The 22,850-nt window shown below is 40.5% G+C and overlaps 1 protein-coding gene across 6 annotated transcripts in view; it reads right to left on the bottom strand.

The window, feature by feature from the left end:
* Positions 1 to 366: 366 nt before the first annotated feature.
* npr2 (natriuretic peptide receptor 2) overlaps positions 367 to 22,850 on the bottom strand; it is a 47,316-nt gene continuing 24,832 nt past the window's right edge. For 5 of the 6 annotated variants that reach the window (XM_077012031.1, XM_077012035.1, XM_077012034.1 and 2 more), the window contains 20 exons: positions 22,339 to 22,452; positions 21,408 to 21,543; positions 20,337 to 20,431; positions 18,750 to 18,867; positions 17,751 to 17,835; positions 12,775 to 12,895; positions 12,128 to 12,202; positions 9,858 to 9,947; positions 8,707 to 8,811; positions 8,234 to 8,305; positions 7,156 to 7,315; positions 6,843 to 6,998; positions 6,075 to 6,243; positions 4,680 to 4,826; positions 4,119 to 4,242; positions 3,233 to 3,301; positions 2,828 to 3,002; positions 2,227 to 2,325; positions 1,514 to 1,605; positions 367 to 869 (listed from right to left, as the gene is read on the bottom strand). In XM_077012031.1, the coding sequence (XP_076868146.1) occupies positions 807 to 869; positions 1,514 to 1,605; positions 2,227 to 2,325; positions 2,828 to 3,002; positions 3,233 to 3,301; positions 4,119 to 4,242; positions 4,680 to 4,826; positions 6,075 to 6,243; positions 6,843 to 6,998; positions 7,156 to 7,315; positions 8,234 to 8,305; positions 8,707 to 8,811; positions 9,858 to 9,947; positions 12,128 to 12,202; positions 12,775 to 12,895; positions 17,751 to 17,835; positions 18,750 to 18,867; positions 20,337 to 20,431; positions 21,408 to 21,543; positions 22,339 to 22,452 (2,265 nt within the window). In that variant the 3' untranslated portion in view covers positions 367 to 806. The remainder of the gene's footprint in view (positions 870 to 1,513; positions 1,606 to 2,226; positions 2,326 to 2,827; positions 3,003 to 3,232; positions 3,302 to 4,118; positions 4,243 to 4,679; positions 4,827 to 6,074; positions 6,244 to 6,842; positions 6,999 to 7,155; positions 7,316 to 8,233; positions 8,306 to 8,706; positions 8,812 to 9,857; positions 9,948 to 12,127; positions 12,203 to 12,774; positions 12,896 to 17,750; positions 17,836 to 18,749; positions 18,868 to 20,336; positions 20,432 to 21,407; positions 21,544 to 22,338; positions 22,453 to 22,850) is intronic. The other variant, XM_077012033.1, reaches the window with a different exon arrangement.

The following is a 22,850-nucleotide window of genomic DNA, read 5'->3' as shown; positions in this document are numbered from 1 at the left end:
ATAAAATTAACTTGAATCCTAAACGGTTAGCCTTGAATCCTGTCGCTTATCAGAACGTACTGATGCATCGTATCAAATGGACGTATTTTATCTTCAACTTCTTATATGACTGTGCAAGCAGTTATTCAAGAGAGTATCTGGCGTGCATTATTTTCTGTAATAAGATACTCGTCCCAGACTTCTGTGGGAGGATGAGGTAGCTATTCAGGATTGCGTGAGTAATCTCAGAATTCCTACTCAAGTCAGCCTCCTTACGAGGCTACTGCAATGCTGCGTTCAGGAGAAAACGTAGACGCAGGAAAACCAAAAATCACTCACAGAACACTTACTCAGAGTGAATGACGGCAGAACGGCAAACCAGTCCACTCCTTTTTGTTACGTTTATTGAACAAAATATCTTACAATGTCTGGATTATACATATATACAAATATTAAATTCACTTCTGACGCCTGCACTATATGTTCAATACCTTATCCATTTTGTGAGCAGGATAAAGATACCAAGTACACATTCCAAATCACATATAAATCTGAATATAGAAAGCACAAAAATAAGAATCTCACTTGGGGGGAGGAAGGCTCCAAGTCGCAACACAGAAGTTATCTTCATCATAAAAATCACCTTTACATTTGTTTTTGCAGTAAAAGCAGGTATGAAATATACCTGAATAGACCTGCCTTAAAAGGTAATGGGGTTATTGTTCTAAGCGGCAGGAAGGCGCTATCTCTCGGACGCTGAGCGACATTCAGAATAGTGGCACTCGCTGTGGTGGCTTGGGCCAGTTCTGCCTCCATCAGCAGGGCTCTCAAATAACATAGACATCTGTCTTCTCCCCAAGAAGCCAATACGTTCTCATTTTGCCTTTGCCCTGAAAGAAGGATGGCAAAGATCAATAGGGCCCATCGATGAGCACTCAGCCTGCTTGTTGGAGCAGGTAATGAACAATGCTCCCAGCCAGCTCAGAGACAGCAGCATGGGCTGCTGCTCCTAAAATCAGTGAGTCACACTTTCCACAAAAGCAGACCTGTTACCCATCTACCAATATAATGATGTCCAAGAGAGTATGAAACCAATCTCAGATTACATTAAAAGGCTTTGACTTGGTGAATAAATTTGAGATTTGCTGGCTTGTTTATTTTTTCAAAACATCATTGTTTCCAATTTGACAGGAGCGCAGCGTGTGTCCTGAGTGTCCCTCTAGGCTGCAGGCAGCAAGTAATTCAAGAGGCAGAAAGAACAGTGCTGGGCATGCTCAACCATAATATAGAAGGTTAACCTGCTATTCCTGGAGACTGGAAAGGTAAATTAGCTTAAAAAAAAAAAAAGTCTAAGAAATAAATATAACATAAAAAAAATTCTTATAAGAAACAAAATACACAAATCACTCCACATTGTAAATATTTTGACCAAAAATCAATAAATGAGTCTCAATCCTTTTATTTTAGTATTAAGACTGCTAGCTTTAGCAACATTGGAATTGCAAGAAGTCCCGGAAAAGAAGAATCTGTATACCTTCATTTCCACGTCCCCTCGCAGCTGAAGGTCAAAGTAGCCAAACTCGTCGAGCACTTCTTTGGTGGCTGAGGACACGTGTATCCGTAGGGCTGTAAAGGACACACGTCGATACAAGCCAAACAGCCAATCACAGTAAGTGCCCAGAGTGACAGCAGGAACCTAGTAAAACACTGATGACCCTACACTTAAAAAGCCAACAGATACCTGCCCAAATGACCTGTGAGTAGTGTATGCAGTATACGAGGCGCAATAGGCTGTTGTTTGAAGAGACTGGACATACTTAATAATGTATATAGGCTCCATATTGGAGTAGATCTATCTGGGTGAGCACTAGATTTTACCCTCTGAGTAGATGCTGAAGCTTAGTTATGGTATACTATAAATCACACAGGCTGGATGGTGAGTGACACCTCCATTATTTATTAATGATTATTATGTACATGGAAGGCCAATACAGGAAGAGAGGCAGTAAGCCAATCTGAGCCTCACTGATGGTGCTGAAGAGGAGTGTGGATGAGTTGTGTCATGTGCTGCTGCTGGTAAGTGCTCATTCAGAGCACTATGTGCTGGATTAGATGCAGAGGGCAAAATTGAGGTCCAGTTTGTTAATCAGCTGATACAAATGTGCCTTGAGAATTGCTATATGCATGTTTTTCTCCCAAAGGCCATACTACTGTCTTGTAACATTGATCTGAAAGAGGCTCATGTACCTTCACCAGTAGACTCCATCCTTGACGCTGTGTTGACAGTGTCGCCAAAAAGACAGTACCTGGGCATCTTAAGGCCTACCACACCTGCACATACTGGTCCTTTTACAGCATAAACACACACATACAGACACAAATACACATTCAAAGAAGAGTGGGGGATTAATTAACTCCTGCTGGAAGCTATTATCCAGAACTCCATAAGCTCTCAGATCATAACCAGAATCTGACAGATGAAAGCCCTAAAGATTCCCTGCAGTTGGAGCATCCCTAAAGCTTATTTTACAATGTGCACTATGGCTTGTATATACACAAGCTGACAGAATGCATAACACATCCTTCTTGAGAGACCATGGCCAGATTTGCCTCAGATGGCTTATGAGGATTAATGCTTGGATTTGAAGTAAAGAAGAATAGAAAAGATGAAAGAAACAGATAATCCTTAAGCTTATCACAGCAAAATATGGGACGTTGATGTGGTAGGTGGAAAGAAATTATATCTTCAGAGAAAAAATTACACCGTCTGCAATATACTTTTGCCTTATTCTGTCACAAATGCACAAAAAATTAGCAGCAATTAGCAGGAGGTGAGGTGGGAGAATACCTGTGTGGATTCCTATCCGTAGCCGGAGCTGATCATTGGGTCTGTGCCTGATTCTGAAAGTTTTCACCTGCTCCAGTAAAGCTAAGGACATGCTGGCAATCTCACGAGCGTGGAGTTTGCCATTACGCACTGGGAGCCCCGACACCACCATGTATGCATCACCAATGGTCTCCACCTGAGACAAAAGAAGAAGGAGATCTACATGAATCCTCTTCAGGTTTTCACCCTCTGCTGGCAGAGTGAAAACTGACCCTTATCTAAGCTTTCTAAATAGATAAGGGTTGGTGGGAGCTTTAAAATCACCTCACTGAACATCGAAGTCTCATGCAGCAAGCAAAATATTTCCAAGGTATAAATGGATAACCACATCAAAAACTATTTAAGATTCGTAAGCATGGCTCTCACCTTATACACATCAAAATTATCGATGATGGCATCAAAGCATGTGTAGAGATCATTCAGCAATGTCACAACCTAGAGAGGCAAATTCTATTTCAGTCATATGTATGTGTATGCATCCTTGGCAATTCTGTAATTTACTATGGTCATGTCAATAAATCTTACAGGTCTGAGCATCCATCCAAATTGGGACAGGGTGGGGCAAAAAGTTTTTAATATGAGGGATCCTTTGGAGCTTCATGCATAAACAAAAAGACCTAAAGAATACCAAAGACCTGGGAGCATACCAAAAGACCTGAAGCACACCACTGAAAAATGGCATTTATGGGAGCCACTATATAAGTCAGACACAATAAAGAGGTCATTAATGTTTGAGATTAAACATCTCTCAGCTTAAACACAAACCTAAGGTATTAGCTATATTAGGGACATATTTTCTTAAGGCTACATTAAATTTAGTGTGCTTGCTTTATGCTACAATAAATAACACGTATCAAGTTATGTTAAGCTGTAAATGTAACAATGTTAACAAATTTCGATTGCAGTGAAAAAATTACAATTGACAAAATATGGCACATTTACATTTATATTTTACATTTACATCATGTTTTGAGAAGGCACCCTCGAGAGCAACCCAGGACATGGGTTTGTCTTTTTGAGGATTTAAATGAAAAGGGAAATAAAAACATACAGCTCAATCACTCAGCTTTGCATCAATCTTGTCAAGCTCACTATGTGCTGGTCATATTAACACTCTGTGTACTCTAAAGCACTGCACCACCTAACAGTTTGACAGCACAGTGTGCTTGCACATACTGAGTTCTCTCTGTATTTTATGCTACTCAGACTTGGTATCTAAGCAGCAGCCTAGTATCGCATTTCATTCACTTGCCTGTAATGGTGTGCTTTCAGCAGACATTGATGTGAATCCCACTATGTCACTGAAGTAGATGGTGACGCTGTCGAAGGCCTCCGCCTGCACTGTCTCTCCCCTTTTCAGCTGCTCCGCCACTGAACTGAGGGCAAACAAAATAAAACCCAGAGGGGTGAAATGAACCGGAAAATCACAACTGCTCTGGCTCATGCATAATTGCAAGTCTGGACTTACAGCAACAATCAGCAAGCAGAAAGTTCAAGGCCAATGTATGTGTAAGAGATTATACTAAAAATACTATACTAAAGTAAATACTAAAAAAAGTATTTATTTTGTTCCTAACAATACACTATACGGAAGCATCTCTTGTTCTCAGGCTTTGCTGATGAAACAAGGGGAAGCAGATCAATTAATTTCACTTACATAATTTCATGTGAAATAGAAGGCAATCACACAGTGTGAAACTATTCATAGCTGATCACAGAAGCATTAGCAAAACTCCATAACAATCAGAAAGGTTGGGTTGTTAATGAAGTGTGTGTGTGGGGGGAGGTGAATATTATAGCCAAAAGCACTTACTGGGGCAGGATCTGATAGAGCAGATTTTCTGCTCTCCTCTTTTCCTCCAAGTAAGCCTGCGTTCGCTCCTCCACAAGGTTCTCCAGGTTGTTGGCGTACTGCTCCATTCTGGACAGCAGGTTATTGAGGATGCTGGTGCTCCCTTCTCTGTCACAGACACAAGCAGAACTCAGCTGGCGGGGACACTACATGAACATCGCCTACATAAACATGTAGCAAATAAATACCAATTAAAGAAAATAAATTGTTCAAAGATGCGGTGCTTGATTTAACTCTTGACTGACTTGATTCATGCTGATATATATTGATTTTGGTATGCATTGAATTTTGAAAATGATCTGTGTTGGAGTTCAGTGAGGTTCCTCTCAACATGCAAGTTTCCAGAGCCCAGGTGCAGTTTCTGAACATTACGAATGCAACATTCAGAAACTCCACAGGAGATGTCTGATGACTCATAACCAGTTAATGTCCTAACTCCAAGTGCTGATTCAACCAAAACTTTTCTGGCTCAGAGTACACATACCTACATTTATTATTACAAAACTATAACACTGAAAAAGGCTGATCTCAAGAACAAATCATGTGAAATGTGCTTTCTGTAAATTTCATTTTTTATTTTACATACATATTTACATACTTATTTACATAGATTGACCTAAAAATTAAGGTTAGAAGATATCGTATGTCAATTTCTAGAAACCATAGCTATAACTCAGTCAATATCCCTTATTGATGAGTTGCATACAACAATTCACGCTTAGGAATTAAAATGAAATCGGTAAATGACGGTAAAATGACAGTATACTTAAATTACAATATTACGTGTGTCTACGTGGTCCATGTCCACGTTTGTACCTGTGGGGGTGTGGTTGGGTGTGTGTGTGTTTACTCGTGTCATTATTCTAATGTGTTCCACGCGGTGCTTGTTAATCAATGTGTTAATCAAAGTGTGTGTGTGTGTGTGTGTGTGTAATGTTCCGTGCTCGTCTTTATTTGAGTCTCCCACGTAGTCTGTTTCATGTTGTATGTGCGCTTTCTGCACAATTTCTAATAAAATAAAGTAACATCGAGTTGCATCCTGGAATCCAGCCTCGTCTTTCAGCAAGCACGCACTGTTACAATTTTCACATTTAAATTAAATAATTACTGAAAGACTTTGGAATTGGCAATAACTGCTGCAAAATACTTGTAGTTTCATAGCTATATGAAATTGCTTCACTCAAAAAATATCTAAATGTTTGAATGACACTTGAGAGCCAGTTATAATCAATGGCTCATTCTTTCTATTAGAATTCACAAGCAGAAAAAAAAACAGCAGCTAGCTAGGCCAGGGTTCCAGACAGTGGGCCAACACTGCAGAGTGGCAGTGTGGCTTGGTTTGCAGGTGGCGCTCACTTGTTGAGTTTGGCAATGAAGATCTTGATGTGGCTGAAGTCGGGCCGCTCAGTGGGGTCCTCGGCCCAGCAGCTCTCCATCAGCACGGTCAGCTCCTCGCAGTGGCGGGTGCTGTCGGTTGTGGGCCGGAAGTAGGGCTTCTGCCCGTTCCGCACCTTCTGGACAATCTCTGAAGCAGGTAAAAGAAGCCTGAGCCCACCCTCACACTAGCACAGCCTTACATGAACCCAGCCTCACACATCCACAGCCTCACACTAGCACAGCCTCACACAAACCAAGCCACACACAAGTACACCCTCACACTAGCACAGCCTTATACTGGCACAGTCCAACACACATACAGCATTATATTTTGAACTAGGTTCCATGGTGAATATAGCATATACCTTAAGGTACTAACAGGTGAGTTAGTTTGTTTTGTTTTGCTTTTTTGGCTAACTGTGTCAAAAATGCTGCATCTATGAAATAAACTTTTAAAAACTAAGTTAACAAAATATTGCATTCTTCCCAAAAGCCTTAAATGATGCAAAAGGCACCTTTTCATGCTGTTTTGGCTAAGTAAATAAACGTAGGCTAACTGACTAAAACAACATATATGGGTTTTCTAAACATAAATAAACTCAGGCTATCTGACATATACAACATATCTAAACATTTTCCAATGTCAATATAAAATATCCCAATGTCAATATAAAAGGAAATTAATATTCTGGGACCACGGTGCTAATGTGAGGGGTTTGAGGTAAGGGGCTCAAAAGAGGTGCTGACCTTTGGGGCTCAGATCCATGCCTTCTACATAGAACGTGCCGTTCCTCAGGGCTATCTCCTGCAGGATGATGCCAAAGCTGTACACATCTCCCTGCTGTGTTCCCTGGGCTGGAGACCGGTCATAGATCAGTAATTCTGGAGCTGTCCATAGTTTTCCTGAAACAACAACAATAATTGCTTTACCTCTGCTGCTAGCAAATGCAACTTCTGCCACAAAACAACTTTTTTTCTTTAGACACAGCACTATATGGAGTTCGGTGTTCTTTCCTAACATGAAACATCAGGAATAGTTTGTAGCTTAATGTTAACTTACTTGCATAAAGTTCATGGGAGTCTTCATTTTCAAATGATGACCGAAAGCTGGCCAGACCATAATCTGTAATTTTCAATACAAAACGGCTGTCTACCACACAATTTGATGATTTCAGATTTCCATGGGAACCAATGTAGCTGTTGTGGAGATAGTTCATTCCCTGACAACACAGCAATGAAATAAAGTGTTATAGGTTCACTCTGAGATTCATGGGCCAAATGTTGTAGAACACCCAAATGATTCAGAAAAGGTCCTAAAATTAAGATTAGTAATTTTAAGATAACTACAATTCTGTCCAAAAACATGTTTGTGTACTCAAAGAGGGACAACACATAAATCCTTCAATGGTACAAGCAATTATTGGCCACCACAGTGGCTGAATTACCACAGTTGTGAAACAAATTATTTGAATGCTTATATGCTACAGACAATGGCAAAACTGTTCCAACAGACAATGGAACATGTCCTGAAAATGCCAATCATGACATATGAAGAAAAAAATGTTTATTTTTGATGCATCCAAAAAGCAATTTTGATGTGTCCATTCAGGTTGGTCTGTCTTCTCAAGGTGATTCTGCATCACTTTTAAATTATCCTTCTTGTTGATCAGAACACTACATATTTTTTCAATTAGTTTCTCCTGAAAGGAACAGGATGTTTCCTTTACTTAAGTGACAGCTTCACTTTGATGTAATTGCAGAGTAATGTTTTCTCTGAAAGCCAGTGCTTTTGTATGTCTTGGCTCAGCTTTGATAAAAACACAGTACTGGTTTCGATGAAGGGATGAATCTGAAGTAGAATTTTTTTTCGCTTACTTTTCTTCCAAGTGTGCTCTCGGTGTCTCTGATGGTAGTTGTTTTTCTTTTACTAATAGGGCTGTTTTAGAAAATCACTACAGCAGCACTGTCCCTCCATGTTCCATTAACGGCATGCCTGGCTATGGCAGCTGAGCATAAGACACTTCTGGGCTGACAGAACAGTTTCTGCATTTAGTGATGTTGGTGGCACTAAAAATGTCTTTAATTCCTCGTTCATATAAAGGTTTCAGAAGCTTTGGCAAAACGACACTCTCACACACCTTGACAATGTCATTGATCAGGGAGAAGCGAAACATCCAGTCCAAATTGATGCTCTCATTCTCCAGAATGTCCTGTAAGATCAAACAGGTTGATTTAAGGTTAACGCATGAAACACCTTTCATTTTCATTAACATAAAGTACACCAGAGTAAAAGCCACAGGCCATGAGATTTACGAATGTAGAGAAAAGTACTAGTTAGACTCTTATCTAATCCAAACTGTAGACAGTGACTACAGTTCCCAGAAATGCTCAGAACAATTTGCCTTGTTATTATAAAAATGTCAGTTTTTCAAAAATATTTAAAGCATCTTAACAGCTAAATAAAAAACATGTTTTGTTCACGCATTCTAGCAATAAAATGTATTTCTGTGCCCGTTTATATTTATATGTTATATATAATGTGATATATTTTACAAATGAAATTGTGACCTATTATACACAAGTTAAAGTGATGGTGAAGTGAAGTGTTTACCTGAAGACTTCCCCTTGGACAGTACTCTGTCACAATACAGATGTTTGGTGGATCAATACATGCACCAACAAACCTTGTCAAATGGTTGAACTGAACATCCCTCATCTACAAACAGCAAAAAACAAAATAAATAAATATACTAAAATAAAACAGAAATGAAAGACTTTTATCATGAGAAAATATGTCAAACAAGAACTCAGGAGCTACCCCACGCTGAGTCTGAAGGTGCAGTGAGAAGCATCTCAACAAGGTCCTGAGGCTAACTACAGTTAGTGTACCCTCTGACCTACACAACATCCCCCCTGCTGGACACCAGAGGGAGCATGGTGAGCAAGCGGCTGCGTTTCCACTGGCAGCCATATGTGCCTTCCCTCTCTCCCCTCCCCCGCCTGCAGTTCTGTCTTCTCGTAGGGGGCGAACCACCTGGGGGAAGCGGGGTCCTTGGTTCATCCAGGCACGGATGAACCAGAGACACTCCGTGCACTCCTCTGCTGAATCCCCTGAGAGGATTAGCACCTAGCACTCACCGATAGCTGACTGCTTCTGGGGACCCTTCCTCTCAGCTGGAGGCTGCCCAACCAAAGCTCAGCTTCAAATAAAGCTACTATCTGAGGTGGCTGAAAGCAGTGGGTAGGATTTCCAAGGCAAAGGCTGAGACGATGTACAGACGATGTACAGACAGAGGGGACAGAGGAGGGGACGAAGTGATTTTGGCCCTGTTTGTCTATTTTGGTATTTTGCTAGTTACATGTCAAACGGTGTTCTGTCTCTGGAGCAGATCACCAGGAATTAGTTTGCCGTGTTATTTTTCATTTAAAGCTATTTTTCCAATCTGTTCATGGTGAGTGCTGACCGTGTTTCTGCTCACAAAGCTGAGGGCCTTCTTTGAAACACCTTGTAAAACGTGAGCGCTCCCCCCCCCCCCTTTTCCATGGCCTCATGCTGCCACCCCACCCCCACCTAAAAAACGTTCCATGTGTGGAACGGGAATTTGTTTTTACCATCAGGGGCAATGAGGTTACTGGGTGAGGTCATAAACAGTGGCCTATAACACACACACACACACACACACACACACACACACACGCACGCGCACACGCACGCGCACACGCACGCGCACGCACACACACACACAGACCTTATATGCAAACCTCTTGCCTTACATGCTTCAGTTCAAAGAGCACTTGTCTGGTCAACTCGATTCTCTTCTTGTTCACATGCTTAATTGCTACCAGGTTGCCCTGTGTAAGAAAATATATATGTTAGAGATTAGCTTGTGTGGAAAACAAGGACGAGCTTTAACTGAAATCCCAAACAATTCTAATAAGACAAAAAGCACCAGGACTCTAATCTAGACAGTTAGATAGAACTAATCTAGAGCTAGCCTTGTCATTCATCCCAGAGTATTGACTTTTTATAAAGAGCTTTATACATATTCATTTGCACAGTGCTCTGCATAATTGAGATAGCTGTAAAAGAGAGTTAGAGAAATCCATGCCCAGGTCCCAGAGGAATAACCTGAAGGTGATGTGTCTAAGAAAGAATGCTTGAGAACACTCAGATACTTGTGTAAGCTGATGACCAGATCTATGAGCACTAACATTCCAAGGAAAAGGTGATGCTATGATGCTTGAAGTTGCATTTGAGAGTTAAGGTAACTACAGATATGTATGCATTACTTTTGCTGTTCATAGGATGGCCCACTTCTGGACTAAGACTGATATAATTCCTAGAATCTATTGGAGTCGTTACTCCATTTTAGAGGTCACAGTGCTCCTATCACCACTGGATAAACCATGGTGACAATCTTCCACATTCTCTGTATTTTTTCCTTCAGTCCTTGGTATTTTACCAATTTTCACATTTCTTCATTTGCAAGTTTCCAGAGAATCTGGACGTTTCAGACAGAGGTCCTTCATCAGCTGTGTAAACAAAGTGCTTCTAAATAAGTAGGAGGAAAAACTAGTTTATAAACGAAAAATGGGGCATCATTGTCTTATTCTCTTATACATCTCTTATTGTCAAAACAAATGACATCGTATTAATGGCATATCTATTTGAATTGCCAGTTGTTGCAATGGCAGTAATAAAAATTAAAGTTTAAAGAAAAAGAAATGATCTACATACATGGAACTTTAAACCACATGGAATTACCATTTTGATTTTAACATCTACTTTTTCATACACAAGTATATATATACTTGCATTATCAGTCAAGACTCATGAAGTTAACGTCTTCACCCATTTACTAATTGTCTGCTATTGATTGCTTTCAACTGATTCTGTTGGACATATACTGGCTTGAGAATCATGGACTTCAGTAATTATAGTGTATGAGATGTGATATTTATGTTGGTGGTGATATTATCTGAGATAATATGCCTGTTGATAGTGTAAGATGAAATTTCTGCAATAATTACAACAATAGACCTAATAATACCTGTATGGACACTAGTTAGCAAGTGTTGTTAAATGAGAATGGGAAATTTAGCTATTAGCTATACAGTTAGTATAGTTAACTAGTGCCATGTTTTACAATGATTCATGTTGAGGTTTACATTGGCTAGCTAGCTTGGAGCTGAAGAGTTCTAAGGTATTTCCATAACAAAAATGGTTCAAACCCCTTTCTTCTCATCAGATGTGATCATCAAACACCAAACAATACAGTAGCTCATCTGGTTGTGCATTTTGGTCACAGTGCTATCAAGGTCATATGTTTTATTCCCAGGAAGACCATGCTTTCCTTAAATAAAATATATAGGGTGGCCTAGGTAATAATGTCTCCAAAAGTTTTATATCTATTCCCCCCTTATTTATTTGAAATAGGCAGAAACGGCATTCCATAAGACTAGATTATGTCATGACAATGTCTTTGCTTTAGGAGGTGGTTACAGTCATTTAAAACATTTTTTATTACATTTAATATGGCATTCCCTCTTCCCTGACCAGCATGAGCAGAACAAATCAGCTGACTTAAAAAATCTGGCCTCAGTGACATACCCAGGATCTACAGTGAGCATCAATGACATACAGAGGATCTCCAGTGAACATCAAGGCCTCTGAAAGGAAGGGTGCTTCACGGCTTATCAAGTGCACACATATATTTTTTCATTCCTTTATAACTCATTTGTATGAAAAAAAATCATGAACTGCTACCATTATAGATTCATTGTTTTATTTGCTACAGTGAAGAAAACCTGAAATGGATTGATGCTACAATTACATCTGTGATTGATTAATGCAACACAACAAATACAGCAAAGCTGACTACTGCAGCTCTAAGAGTAACACACTGTGAGGAGTCTGATCACCCTCTCTCCCTCCCTCTCTCTCTCTCTGACTCACACACACATAGAATCTGCATGCATGTGGGTGTGCAGGAGAACGGGGTTGGGGAAATGTCAGAAGAACTCAAGCTTACCTTAAAATAGCCTGTTTTTGCAAACAGTTGATGTTTACCGTGTGCTGTGATCAAAGACCCATAGCTGGAACCCCTCTGAAAAGACCACACAGGGGGGCACAACATTAGCTGCCATTTGAAGTAATCCAGACTTCCCACAGCTATACAGGAAAAATGGACGACAAATCCAGCCTCTGAGAACTGAATGGTTTCTTGGAAAATCCACATGTAAGCATGCAGATGCGTAAGGAAGGGGCATGAAGGCAGTTGTGAAAGCATTTAGAATATTCTGGACCATTACGCAAGCATACAAATGTTTGATTAGTGAACCATTTTACCATACAACAAAACTATTCCCAACAGAACTGCCAGAAATCCCTCAGAGGTTTTAAAATTGAATGTGTGTACAGTATTGGATGCTAATTTGGGCAGCACCTTCACTAACAAAAAAAAATTTTGTGGCTGTGATTATTGGCTAAAGATTGTATTAAAAACAATATACAAAGAAAAAATATTCATTATACTTCTATGGTAAATCTCTTTTATGTCTATGGTTGATCTCTATTTCTAGTTAAAAAATCAATTGCTTCAGCTATGTGAATGCTTGGCATATCTGCATCTCCTGGGAACGGCATGGGCTCTGAACATGGCTGTACAGTGAGGAGTACCTGTGACAGAGTGAGGCGGCTGCCAGCGCGCTTGTGGTATTTGTTGGGACTCTCGAACTGGAGATCCTCCCACCTTATCCTCCACAACATTCCAGCCAACTCCTTCTCTAGCTTCAGTTTCCTGGAAGACACAGTGGAGTGAATTTAAAGCAACACATTTCTTTTTCATCTCTAACCAAATGTCTCTATGGACCCCATTCTTGTGAATATTTGTTTGCTTGGCAGGAGAGTTGGGTCAGTTGTTGATCCTCAGTCTGCCATATTGTCAAACTCAAAACACGTACACTGGACGAAACGATGTTCCAGAGCCGACCGCTGCACCACAGGCCGATTCTAAAGATTTACCTTCAGCTTTGACAAGGGCATCACAGTCCAAGCCATGTTAGGGCCACTGCTGCCCTGCCCTTCCCCTCCTGTTATTTTTAACTGTAAGTAAGACTCACTGTCCAGTCCACCGTGTGGATAAACAGCTCATCTGGAGCAGCCCTCTCTGGACCGCTGGCTCCCAAAAGCAGTCACATGCAGCCACGGTGGCACACTGCAGGTTCGACCTGAATTCGCTCGTTCTAGCGTTATGTTGGACGTTACCCGAACATCTCTATAATAGGGTTTCAGTGAGGAGGGTTATTATTACATTGGCAAGCATTTAGGAAGATGGGGTGGCAGGAGAGACAGACAGATAGAGAGAGACAGAGAGAAAGAGGGGGAGAAAGAGAGACAGAAAGAAAGAGCTAAAAGAGCAAGGCTCAGACATTCCATTACACTCTAAAAGGTGTAAAACCCTTCCAGATGTTGAGGCTGGGATACTGCAGCGTTCGTGTTTCCACCAGGCCACCAGGTTTCTAGACGTTTCCACCATGTTTCTACGCATTTCCACCAGGTATCCACCAGGTATCTACACATTTGCACCAGGTTTCTACGTGTTTCTACTCCACTTCGCAGTCACCCTGGTCGGCCCCAAAACACCACTGTTTGTTTTTTCTAGAGCAGCTCTGGGAGGTTGAAAGAAGGAAAAAACCAGGCAGAGCCATCGACTGAAAAGCACCAAGGTTCCAAACTGAATTTATTAAGGGGTTCTGTCAAAATAAAAATGCCCTCTGCTAATTCTTGAGGCAGTTGGAAACTTTTTGGCTAGAGCCACATTAAGCTGTCAGCTCACCAGTTACGGTAAGTGTTACTGTAAATAGCTTGGGCAGGTGTTAAGTGCTATATGAATTTCTGTAGTTTGCATTTAGCTACAACTTAAAATACTTTTACACAGATTATTTATTGAAAGAATTCCAAGATGCTAAAACGAACTGACCCAGCCTTTCATGGGAGAAGTTAAAAGACAGATGAACAGAGAGACAGATGTGCAGACATACAGATAAGCTGACAGATGGATGAGCAGAGAGACAGGTGAGCAGACAAATAGATGAAGGGACTGATTCTGAAACTGCTGGCAGCACTCACTGAAAAGTGCTGCATTCCACAGTGGGCCTATTGTTTCATGCACATGTGAATACCCCCAACCCCCCCCATTTTGTTCAACTGCATGCCTGCAAAACATCACCTCACATCTCAGATTTGCCTGCACGAGCTTTCATCACTCATTCCTGATTAGCCCTCTTTAATTTAATGAAGTGCTTGCTTATGCAGAACAGCAAATCCATGGTGTGTTTATTAGAAGGAGGGACCAGAAAGGACCATAATGAACAGGAGCTGAGGCTACAATGATGAGGTGAGGTTGTAGTGCACTTACAAAAATAAAGTCATTCAGTTCCTACAGATATATATGGATTGCGATTTGTATACATTTATGGATTGTGAACATCTCAAAATAATTAATTCCTTGTAACCAGTGTTGCCATAGTTACTTTGAAACAGTAATCCGACTACTGACTACTGACTACTTCTTTAAAAAGTAACTCAGTTAAGTTACTGACTACTTGCTTTTAAAAGTAACTAAGTTAGATTACTTTTAGTTACTTTCAGCAGAGGCTGATCCCCCGCCCCTATAACATGAAAATGACTACCAGTTCTGCCAATACTCACTTTATTGACATGTATTTTAACCGGAACATCAAAAATGACACTGGCATTTCTTGAAATAGGCTTACATGTTTTTTAAATAAATAAATAAGAGACAGTCTTTCTGTTCAACTCCGCCCACTTACAGAGTTGCCAACTCTCACGCATTGAGACACACGCATTTGACTGTCTTCACACGACACACTTCCGATATCTCACGCCGAAAAAAAATCTAGTTTATTTACCTCTGATCCACATCTATGATTCAATAAGTTACTAGTTCGATCTGGCGCCAACCACCGGCGATCGATCGATCGCGATATAATACTGAATTTAGTCCATTTTACACCCCGCCCGGTAACAATTTACGTTCGCCGCCAAGCCCCGGTTTTTTTTTTTTCAGGTTTGACGTTGTGTTTTTGAAAGTAGACAGCACTCTGTCGCCAGGACAGAGTGTACAACGGACCTTAATGTTGTCTTCCTTAGCCGAAATAAAATCAAAATAATGCCTGTATTTCCAGCTGCTAAAGGCAAACCTCTCCTTCCATCTGACTTTGGCGCCGCAGAGCAGAGATGACGTAAGAAACGTGTAGCCAAAAAATAAGAATGAATAAATATAACTGAATGATGTTTAACATATATAGAAATGATGTTTTAGATAAGTAACTTTAATCTGACTACTAGTTTTTAAATAGTAGTTGCGTTAGACTACTCGTTACTGAAAAAAGTAGTCCGACCACAGTAACGCGTTACTAAGTAACGCGTTACCGGCATCACTGCTTGTAACAGAGCTCTCGTCCGTTCCATGCTGTGAGCTATTTTAATGGACAGAACCACAAGACAACCTCAAAGTTTTAAAGACTCTTTTATTGGTACCCACAGGGTTGCAGTGGCAAACACCAGTTGGACCTTGTCAGGACTCTGAAAAACAAATAAACAACTGTGATTATCTTGCACTATTCAGGGTGGCCAACTGATAGTCTAGAGCAGGGGTCGGCAACCTATGGCACGCGTGCCACTGCTGGCACGCCGAGGCATAATCACTGGCACGCAACATGCTGGACCAGCGTCAGCAAAAAATAATAATTAAAAAAAATCTCAGAGAGCACGATCCTCCAGTCAAAATCGCACCTCAACGCTCTGCACTCAGCTCCCGCCAAAGACCCATGTTTAAATTTAGCCTAATCAAAATCAGTTAGTCTACCCGATACCGTTCCAAGAGATGACAGAGCCTCCGGTAAAAAAAACAAAGCGAGGGCATTTCAGCCCTGGACGGAAGACTATGGTTTGGTGTATGTCAAAGATCGTGCTGTGTGTACACTGTGATATGACAACATTGCGTGCCGAACTTCCAACATTAAGAAGCATTTTGAGACAAAACGGCAAGACGTATAAAGACCGCGCCGAAAGAGTCGAAGCCGTTAAACGTGCCGTGGCTAGGTATGGCAAACAGTCCAGCTCTCTTAAAGTAGGGTGACTAAACGTCCGTATTTCCCAGGACATGTCCGTATTTCACGTCCTGTCCCGGGCGTCCCGGATTTTTTTTAAGTGAGGAAATGTCCTGGTTTTTAAATTAAACCTTCATTGGACTATTAATTTAAATTTACAGGCACTACGGTCGCACGGCGCTGCGTGCGACGTAATTCCTGAGCCACATCAAGGCTGTATTATTTATTATGGTTTATACTTTCGCGAGTGACCGTAGCGCAAGACTCCGCACACCTCGCGCAAACCTGCGCAAATGGCGAAAGCATTTATACTTGCCGTGTCACATTCTTTGCAGTGTTGTCTGAAACAATATGTGGTAGTATAAAGAAACACCCCTCAAAAACAGGGGAAGGAACATTTACCTGACAAAAATTAATGTTGCATTGTGTTGCAGGTTTGAAAAGTGCTGGAATTTATACTAAGGTAAGGGCTGCCATGTTCTTAATCAGAATGTAGACAGCGTGACTGTCAGTACACAACATGCAACATCCCCCCCTCTCCAATTTTATTTGTTGATAGTGGCACACTAATTGACTAGAAATGTTGAAGTTGGCACTCCATGTCTCAAAGGTTGCCGACCCCTGGTGTAGAGGATTACTATATTCCATGCACATTTAACTGTTTATTGTGGGTTTTGAAATTAGTTCAACTTACCTGTTTGTTCCATCATGCTGGCAGCTTCTTACATGTCAAAGGAATTGAGCCCAGGGGGTTGATGGGTTATGTAGTCTTGAGGTGGTGCTACAGGTGGAATGTTCCATTTCCCATGTTTGAGCCGGGGGATCCTGCTTTCATGGTTCCGAATAGGGGTTAAGGTTCCAGCATTAATGTTTTAATATTAAATGTTTTATATTCATACTAAAATATTGACTAAATAATAAAATGGTTGAGTTGGAATAGAGAAATGTATTTAGAACTTGTACATTTTAAAGCTTACCTGCGGGCGTGCTGGTTGGTGGTTGAATCCAATGGGCTAATGTGTGTGTAAAAGGCAGAACTCGGTGATTAGAGAGAGAGCTGGCTTGGAGTGCAGATGGGTTTTAGGGCCTGGTTGATACATGTGTACTGAGTTGATTAGTTTATGTTGACTTGTTTTCTTTTTATTCCCCCCCCCCTTTCTTTATTAAGGTCTATTGGGTTTTTGAAGGCACTGCTCACGGTGCATTGGAACTTCCAGTTCTGTTTTTCAGTTTTCTTCAATCTCCACTCAGCTATCCTGCAACATTCCTTCACCATGGCTAATACTAAGGACTTCACCATCCCCTGCACACTGGGACATGCCCACAGAAAAGGTGGAAGTACATCCAAGCAAGGCATTCACCTCTTCACACTCTTAAGGTTGCTGGAACATTTATGATTACAACAGGTATATCAATCCTATTTGTGTCCCTCCTCTTATAAGTCATTTCAAAACAAAACAAGCATCTCCTGATTTTCCTTGCATTTTCTATTTTTTATGAAAAGAAATCCAAACACACCTGTAAATGAGAAAACTTGACATTCCAAAAATTATGAGGGCTAGGCCTGATCCCACAGCGACAATTCCAAGGACGGGAATATGATCTGAAACAATAAAAGCAATGTTTCCATTTCACTCTAAATTGGGGAAGAAGAAACACTTTGGCTCAGGTGCTCTAAGCAAGAAAAATATGTAACTAAATAATAAAGTATAAAAAACAATTACAAAAAAAAACAGAAAATACATATATTCAAGAAAGGCAGAAAATGGAATTCATAGAGCAAAGAAAAAATGTCCTGTGTGCATCAGGACACCATACTCTGTGAACAGTATACAGGTACTGTAGACAGAGTTCAATGAGCAGATGAAACACAATAACACATTAAAAAGTCCAATAGAATAAAACCTTACAGTCAGTACATTTGGAGGAAAAACCACTGACACATGGCACTATATCTGTACTGAGGCAGCTGAACAAAGAGATGCCACTCAAAATCACAGCCGATAATAATGAGACACCATAACAGACTATTCCACATCCTGTATGGATGAGTCTCTTGCAATTTCTGGGACTGATTGTCTGAAATTGACACTATTATAGTTGTTGAATGCATTTGTGTTCCAGGGGTCAAAGCAAAATTACTCCTACAGTGGTAGTATGGTAGTGACTCCTTCAGAACCTTTGAGTACCCATCCATCAAGAATTTAGAGAACAGAAGAAGAAAGCTAAGTGCCTAACATTTGTGCCTTGCTCTATTCACGTCTAAACACAAAAACAGGTGCATTTGGCTAACATTATGTGTTTGGATAACATGAGGTCAGCAGAATCTGTGTAGCAGTGTGTTGTGCAGCTGGACTGAGGTTTGATTAGTCTGCGGTGTGCAGCTCTCAGGTGTCTGCATTTAAAAAACTGAACTAACAACCGTCATTATTTCACATGCAGTAATGGAAGATGCACACTGTTGTGGTCTTATTTGGGTGTTTAATTCAAAGGAAGGAGAACAGTGTAAACCCAAACCTTCACACGAGACCAGACATCGAGGATCATCAATAGGGGGGCAACCCTTAGGCCAGTGAATCCTCTCTGTAGCCGACCACAACATTTCCTTATTGGTTCCATTGTAGTGACCAACAGCCTATACAGAACAAGGAATTCAACAAGCATGTATTTCTATTGATGAAGCAAGAATTAAAAAATAATAATTAAGAAGGAAACCATTTTAACTTTCAGTACAGCATCATAGCTAGGTTGAGAAGTTCTCTCATAGAACATATGTTTGATGTTTGAAATTACACTTAGTTATGTGAGAATCATTTTCATCTTGAATGGAGAGAAAAGTATCAATGTAATCAAAGGATGCACATGTAGTCTGTAGTCAGAGTAGAGCTTGTACTCTATATGTAAACATATCTGATCCATCCATTCAGTAATTAGAAGCAGATGTACACATACACTTCCTCCAAATACACACAGACACACACACACACACACACACACACACACACCCTACATGCATATACTGTCATAAATATAAAAATGAGAAAAATGGTTTCAAAGCAAAAAATGTCAGTGTGTGTGTGTGTGTGTGTGTGTGTGTGTGTGTGTGTGTGTGTGTGTGTGTGTGTGTGTGTGTGTGTGTGTGTGTATAAAATGTAGACATTGCTTTAAAAGCTAAGAATAAAACAAGTGTAATCTGAATGTAGCCATGGCAACAAACAATCTGCTGCTGTGTTTCAGGGTGGATATTAAGCATATAACAGATTTGGTCTTGAGAGTTAAAGTCAAGAATGTAAATTATTTTTCATAAAGGCTGATTTGTAGTGGTTTCTGTTTAATCTATAGATACATTAATTTCTTTCATGGGCTTAAGGCAAGTTGTTGAGGTTTTACAGACATATATACCAACAATACCAGTTACTGTTTGCAATCAACATTACACATTGTTTAGAGATGCTTTTTAGTTCTTTAATTTCTAACACAGTTAATCCCCAGGAAAACATCCACAGAATTCAGAGTCCTATATCATACAATCAGTCCCTGAATGACAACAGCACTGAAAATCTGTACATCTAAGGTTCAATTGACACCATTCTGAATTAGCTCTGACTCATGAATTAACTTTTGATCACCTATTTGTGCTTCAGACAGATGGAACATGAACAGTGCATTGGATTCAGTGTGGTCCAGGACTGCTGCCCTGTCTGTGCGAGTCCAGTGTGTGATGTGAGACCTGGATAACTGCTGCACAGTCATCATCAAAAGATTCAAAGATCAAAATATCTGGTGAGAAAATCTGCAAGAGCCATAAGGTTTGATAGATGAAGACTTCAAAATAATATAAAGCAACAGAGACTAAATCTGCACACTCTGCATGGTACTGCTTAGTAAAGGAATGAAGAGTGGTGGACCTGTGGTCCTGTGCTAGTGACCCCTTCCAATCAGATTCAAAAAGGTCCCTGAGTTTAAATATGCTGATGTGTTTCTGTGATTGATTGCACCAGTGGAGCAAAACTGCCCACAAGTCAAATCACATGACATTTGGTGAAGAAAAAAAGCTTCTTATTAATGCCTGGAACTAGAGTGAATTTGTGGAGGTGAACTCACCGCATACTGTCCTGTTTCCAGGTTGGCCATTGCCCAGAGGGTGAAGTCTGTGTACCTAGCATTGTTAAGATCTGTGCTAACAAGGCCTGTCACTCCTGGAACACAGATGCATTAACCCAATGATCACAAGAACAGTGGCAACATATTTGAAGCATTTGTAGCTGCTGTTTAGTGGTACTATTCTAGAGGTCCTTAAACTACAGAGTAAGCAAGCAGACCACATTATTTTTGTACATTTGAGCTAAACAACTTTGCAAAATCCTTCCCCCTTCTATCAAAGGATATCTAATTCCCATAAATATATGATATTACTTAAAAGTAGCCAGCTTGAGTTTTCCAATACCAGCTAATGAAATATTAATACTATTTCACAGCAGTCATCAGGATACATCTGCTGTATAGCATTTAAATCAGGTCTTCAGATTACGCTCTGCACCCCTGAGACTCTATCGGTCAGTCATGTTGTCTAGGTAACTGGTGAGTGAAACCCAACAAAATGTGAGCTATTGTTCCTTTACTGTATATTGTCTCCACTGAGGTGCTGATTCTTGAGAAGAACCCCAACAAACAGACCTTCCTCCCTGCCATGCCCCTGTGTTATCCCTGGCTTCAGAGGCATTTTGGCTCCATGCATGCAGAAGAGGTTCATGTCTAAAGTCTCTTCCAGGGAGAAAGCTCCAGCAGATTGACTGTATATTAGAAACAGATTTTCCATGCACAAGCTTGCTGAGCCAGACTCTCGATCACAGAACTTTGACCCCAAGCTCAATGGGAGGGAGTCTGAGAGTTCAACAACATCTAAACAAACTCCAACCCATGCAGCAGCAGTTGACACACTTCAGAGACTTGGAATCAGGAAAATAAACATTCCTCGTCCAGCATTACAGTGCAGATCAGAGTCGCAGATTTACGCTGTAAATCTCTCACATTACAGACTCTCTATGCACATACAAGGTAATCACCCTGGCAGAACACCCACTTTGATCATGGAAAATAATCACGTGGAGGCCTAAAAAATGTGAATGACAAACAAGTAAACTCTGATTACACAGTGATCACACGTGAACTCACCCGTGACCCTTCGATTCTGCATCCTTGCAATGATGCTGAGGCCGTCATTCTGAGACACCCCGTCTGCTAAAGCCTCACTCAGTGCTTTGGCATACAGCACAAAACCATCATGGAAACAGCCAGCAATGAAATCCATCTGGAAGAGTCAGAACATGCGCAGCATAATCAACACTGGCAATGACAGACAAAAATCAACCTTTTAAACAACACTCAACATTCACCCACTGTTTCAATTTGCTAAAAGAGTTAGAACGGCAGTTAAAGATCTATAGAGTGATGCATTGTGTGGATTGCAGGTTTTTAAATCGAGGTTGCCTGGTTATAATATATATTGTCTCAGGTCCATATTTTTGGCTCAATGATGATTCTAGTGTTTCAGGGAGTTTGTCTGCTAATTTTGACCATGAGCAGAAATGTTTCCGGAAAAAGAGTTTGACCCAAGTAGACTGAGCTCATGTTTCCATGGTTGTGAAGTTCCATAGCTGGTCAGGAGCTGCATCCTGCAGCTTGAAGAAGAGGAGGTTCACTGAACACCACAGTCAACATGGCAGGTGTTTGAATACCACAGCTCACTGAACACCACAGTCAAAACGGCTGGTGTTTGGTGGACTTTGGGTGCCTACATGATCAACTTGGCTACATTTCTCTTGAACTGCTAACAACATCAAGGTTACAGGTCAATAGCACTGCATTTAGTTTTCACTGATTGTCTAGAGGTGTGTGCCACACTTTCAACATTCAGCAAAACTAAAAATTCAAGCAAAAATCATTACCTACTGGATATTTTCAGTCTGCTTTTTAAAAATTATATAAATACACAAACATTTTAAATGGTTCAAAGGTTTTGAAGACATGGTGGCACTCTGAACCCTTAAATCATTTTATAGTTTTTAAATAATCATGATAACATTAGCATGAGATTTTGACCTACCAAGGATGGTTCCAGCTGAACATTAAAGTCCTGCATTGCTCTCTTATGGAGTTCAGTTCGGAAGGCTGCATATTCTGGAGTTTCTGGCTCCCGGTATGTTATAACAAACACAGACTAGACAGACAAGGAAAGACAGCTCAAGTTCATAAAATAAACACCAATGATCTAACACAGATCCCAAGAATTTTCCAGAAAAATCTCAATACATTTGCAGTGTTTTTAGAACCATACACAAAGTATGTCACTGAGGTTGTACAGTTTACATTGGGTATTTGCAGTATTTTGGATTATGAATAGTTTATGTTTATATTAGAATGCTTATGACAGAATTGTAGCAAACCTAAAAAGAGAATGCTCAAAGGCCCCAATTCAGCAAAGAGAAACAGTGTACGTGAGGAAGAGTCTGTACTGAAGAGGGATTTAAGATTAGTTGAAAAGGGCCACTCTGGAATTACCAACCCTAGTGATGCTATATGAAGGCAGTGAATGACTTCATTCTAATTTTCTGGACA

The sequence above is a fragment of the Brachyhypopomus gauderio genome, chromosome 7 (genome assembly GCF_052324685.1).
Source record: "Brachyhypopomus gauderio isolate BG-103 chromosome 7, BGAUD_0.2, whole genome shotgun sequence".
In the NCBI taxonomy this organism is placed as follows: Eukaryota; Metazoa; Chordata; class Actinopteri; order Gymnotiformes; family Hypopomidae; genus Brachyhypopomus; species Brachyhypopomus gauderio.
The sequence above is the reverse complement of the archived record's forward strand: the minus strand, read 5'-3'. Positions and strand labels throughout refer to the sequence as shown.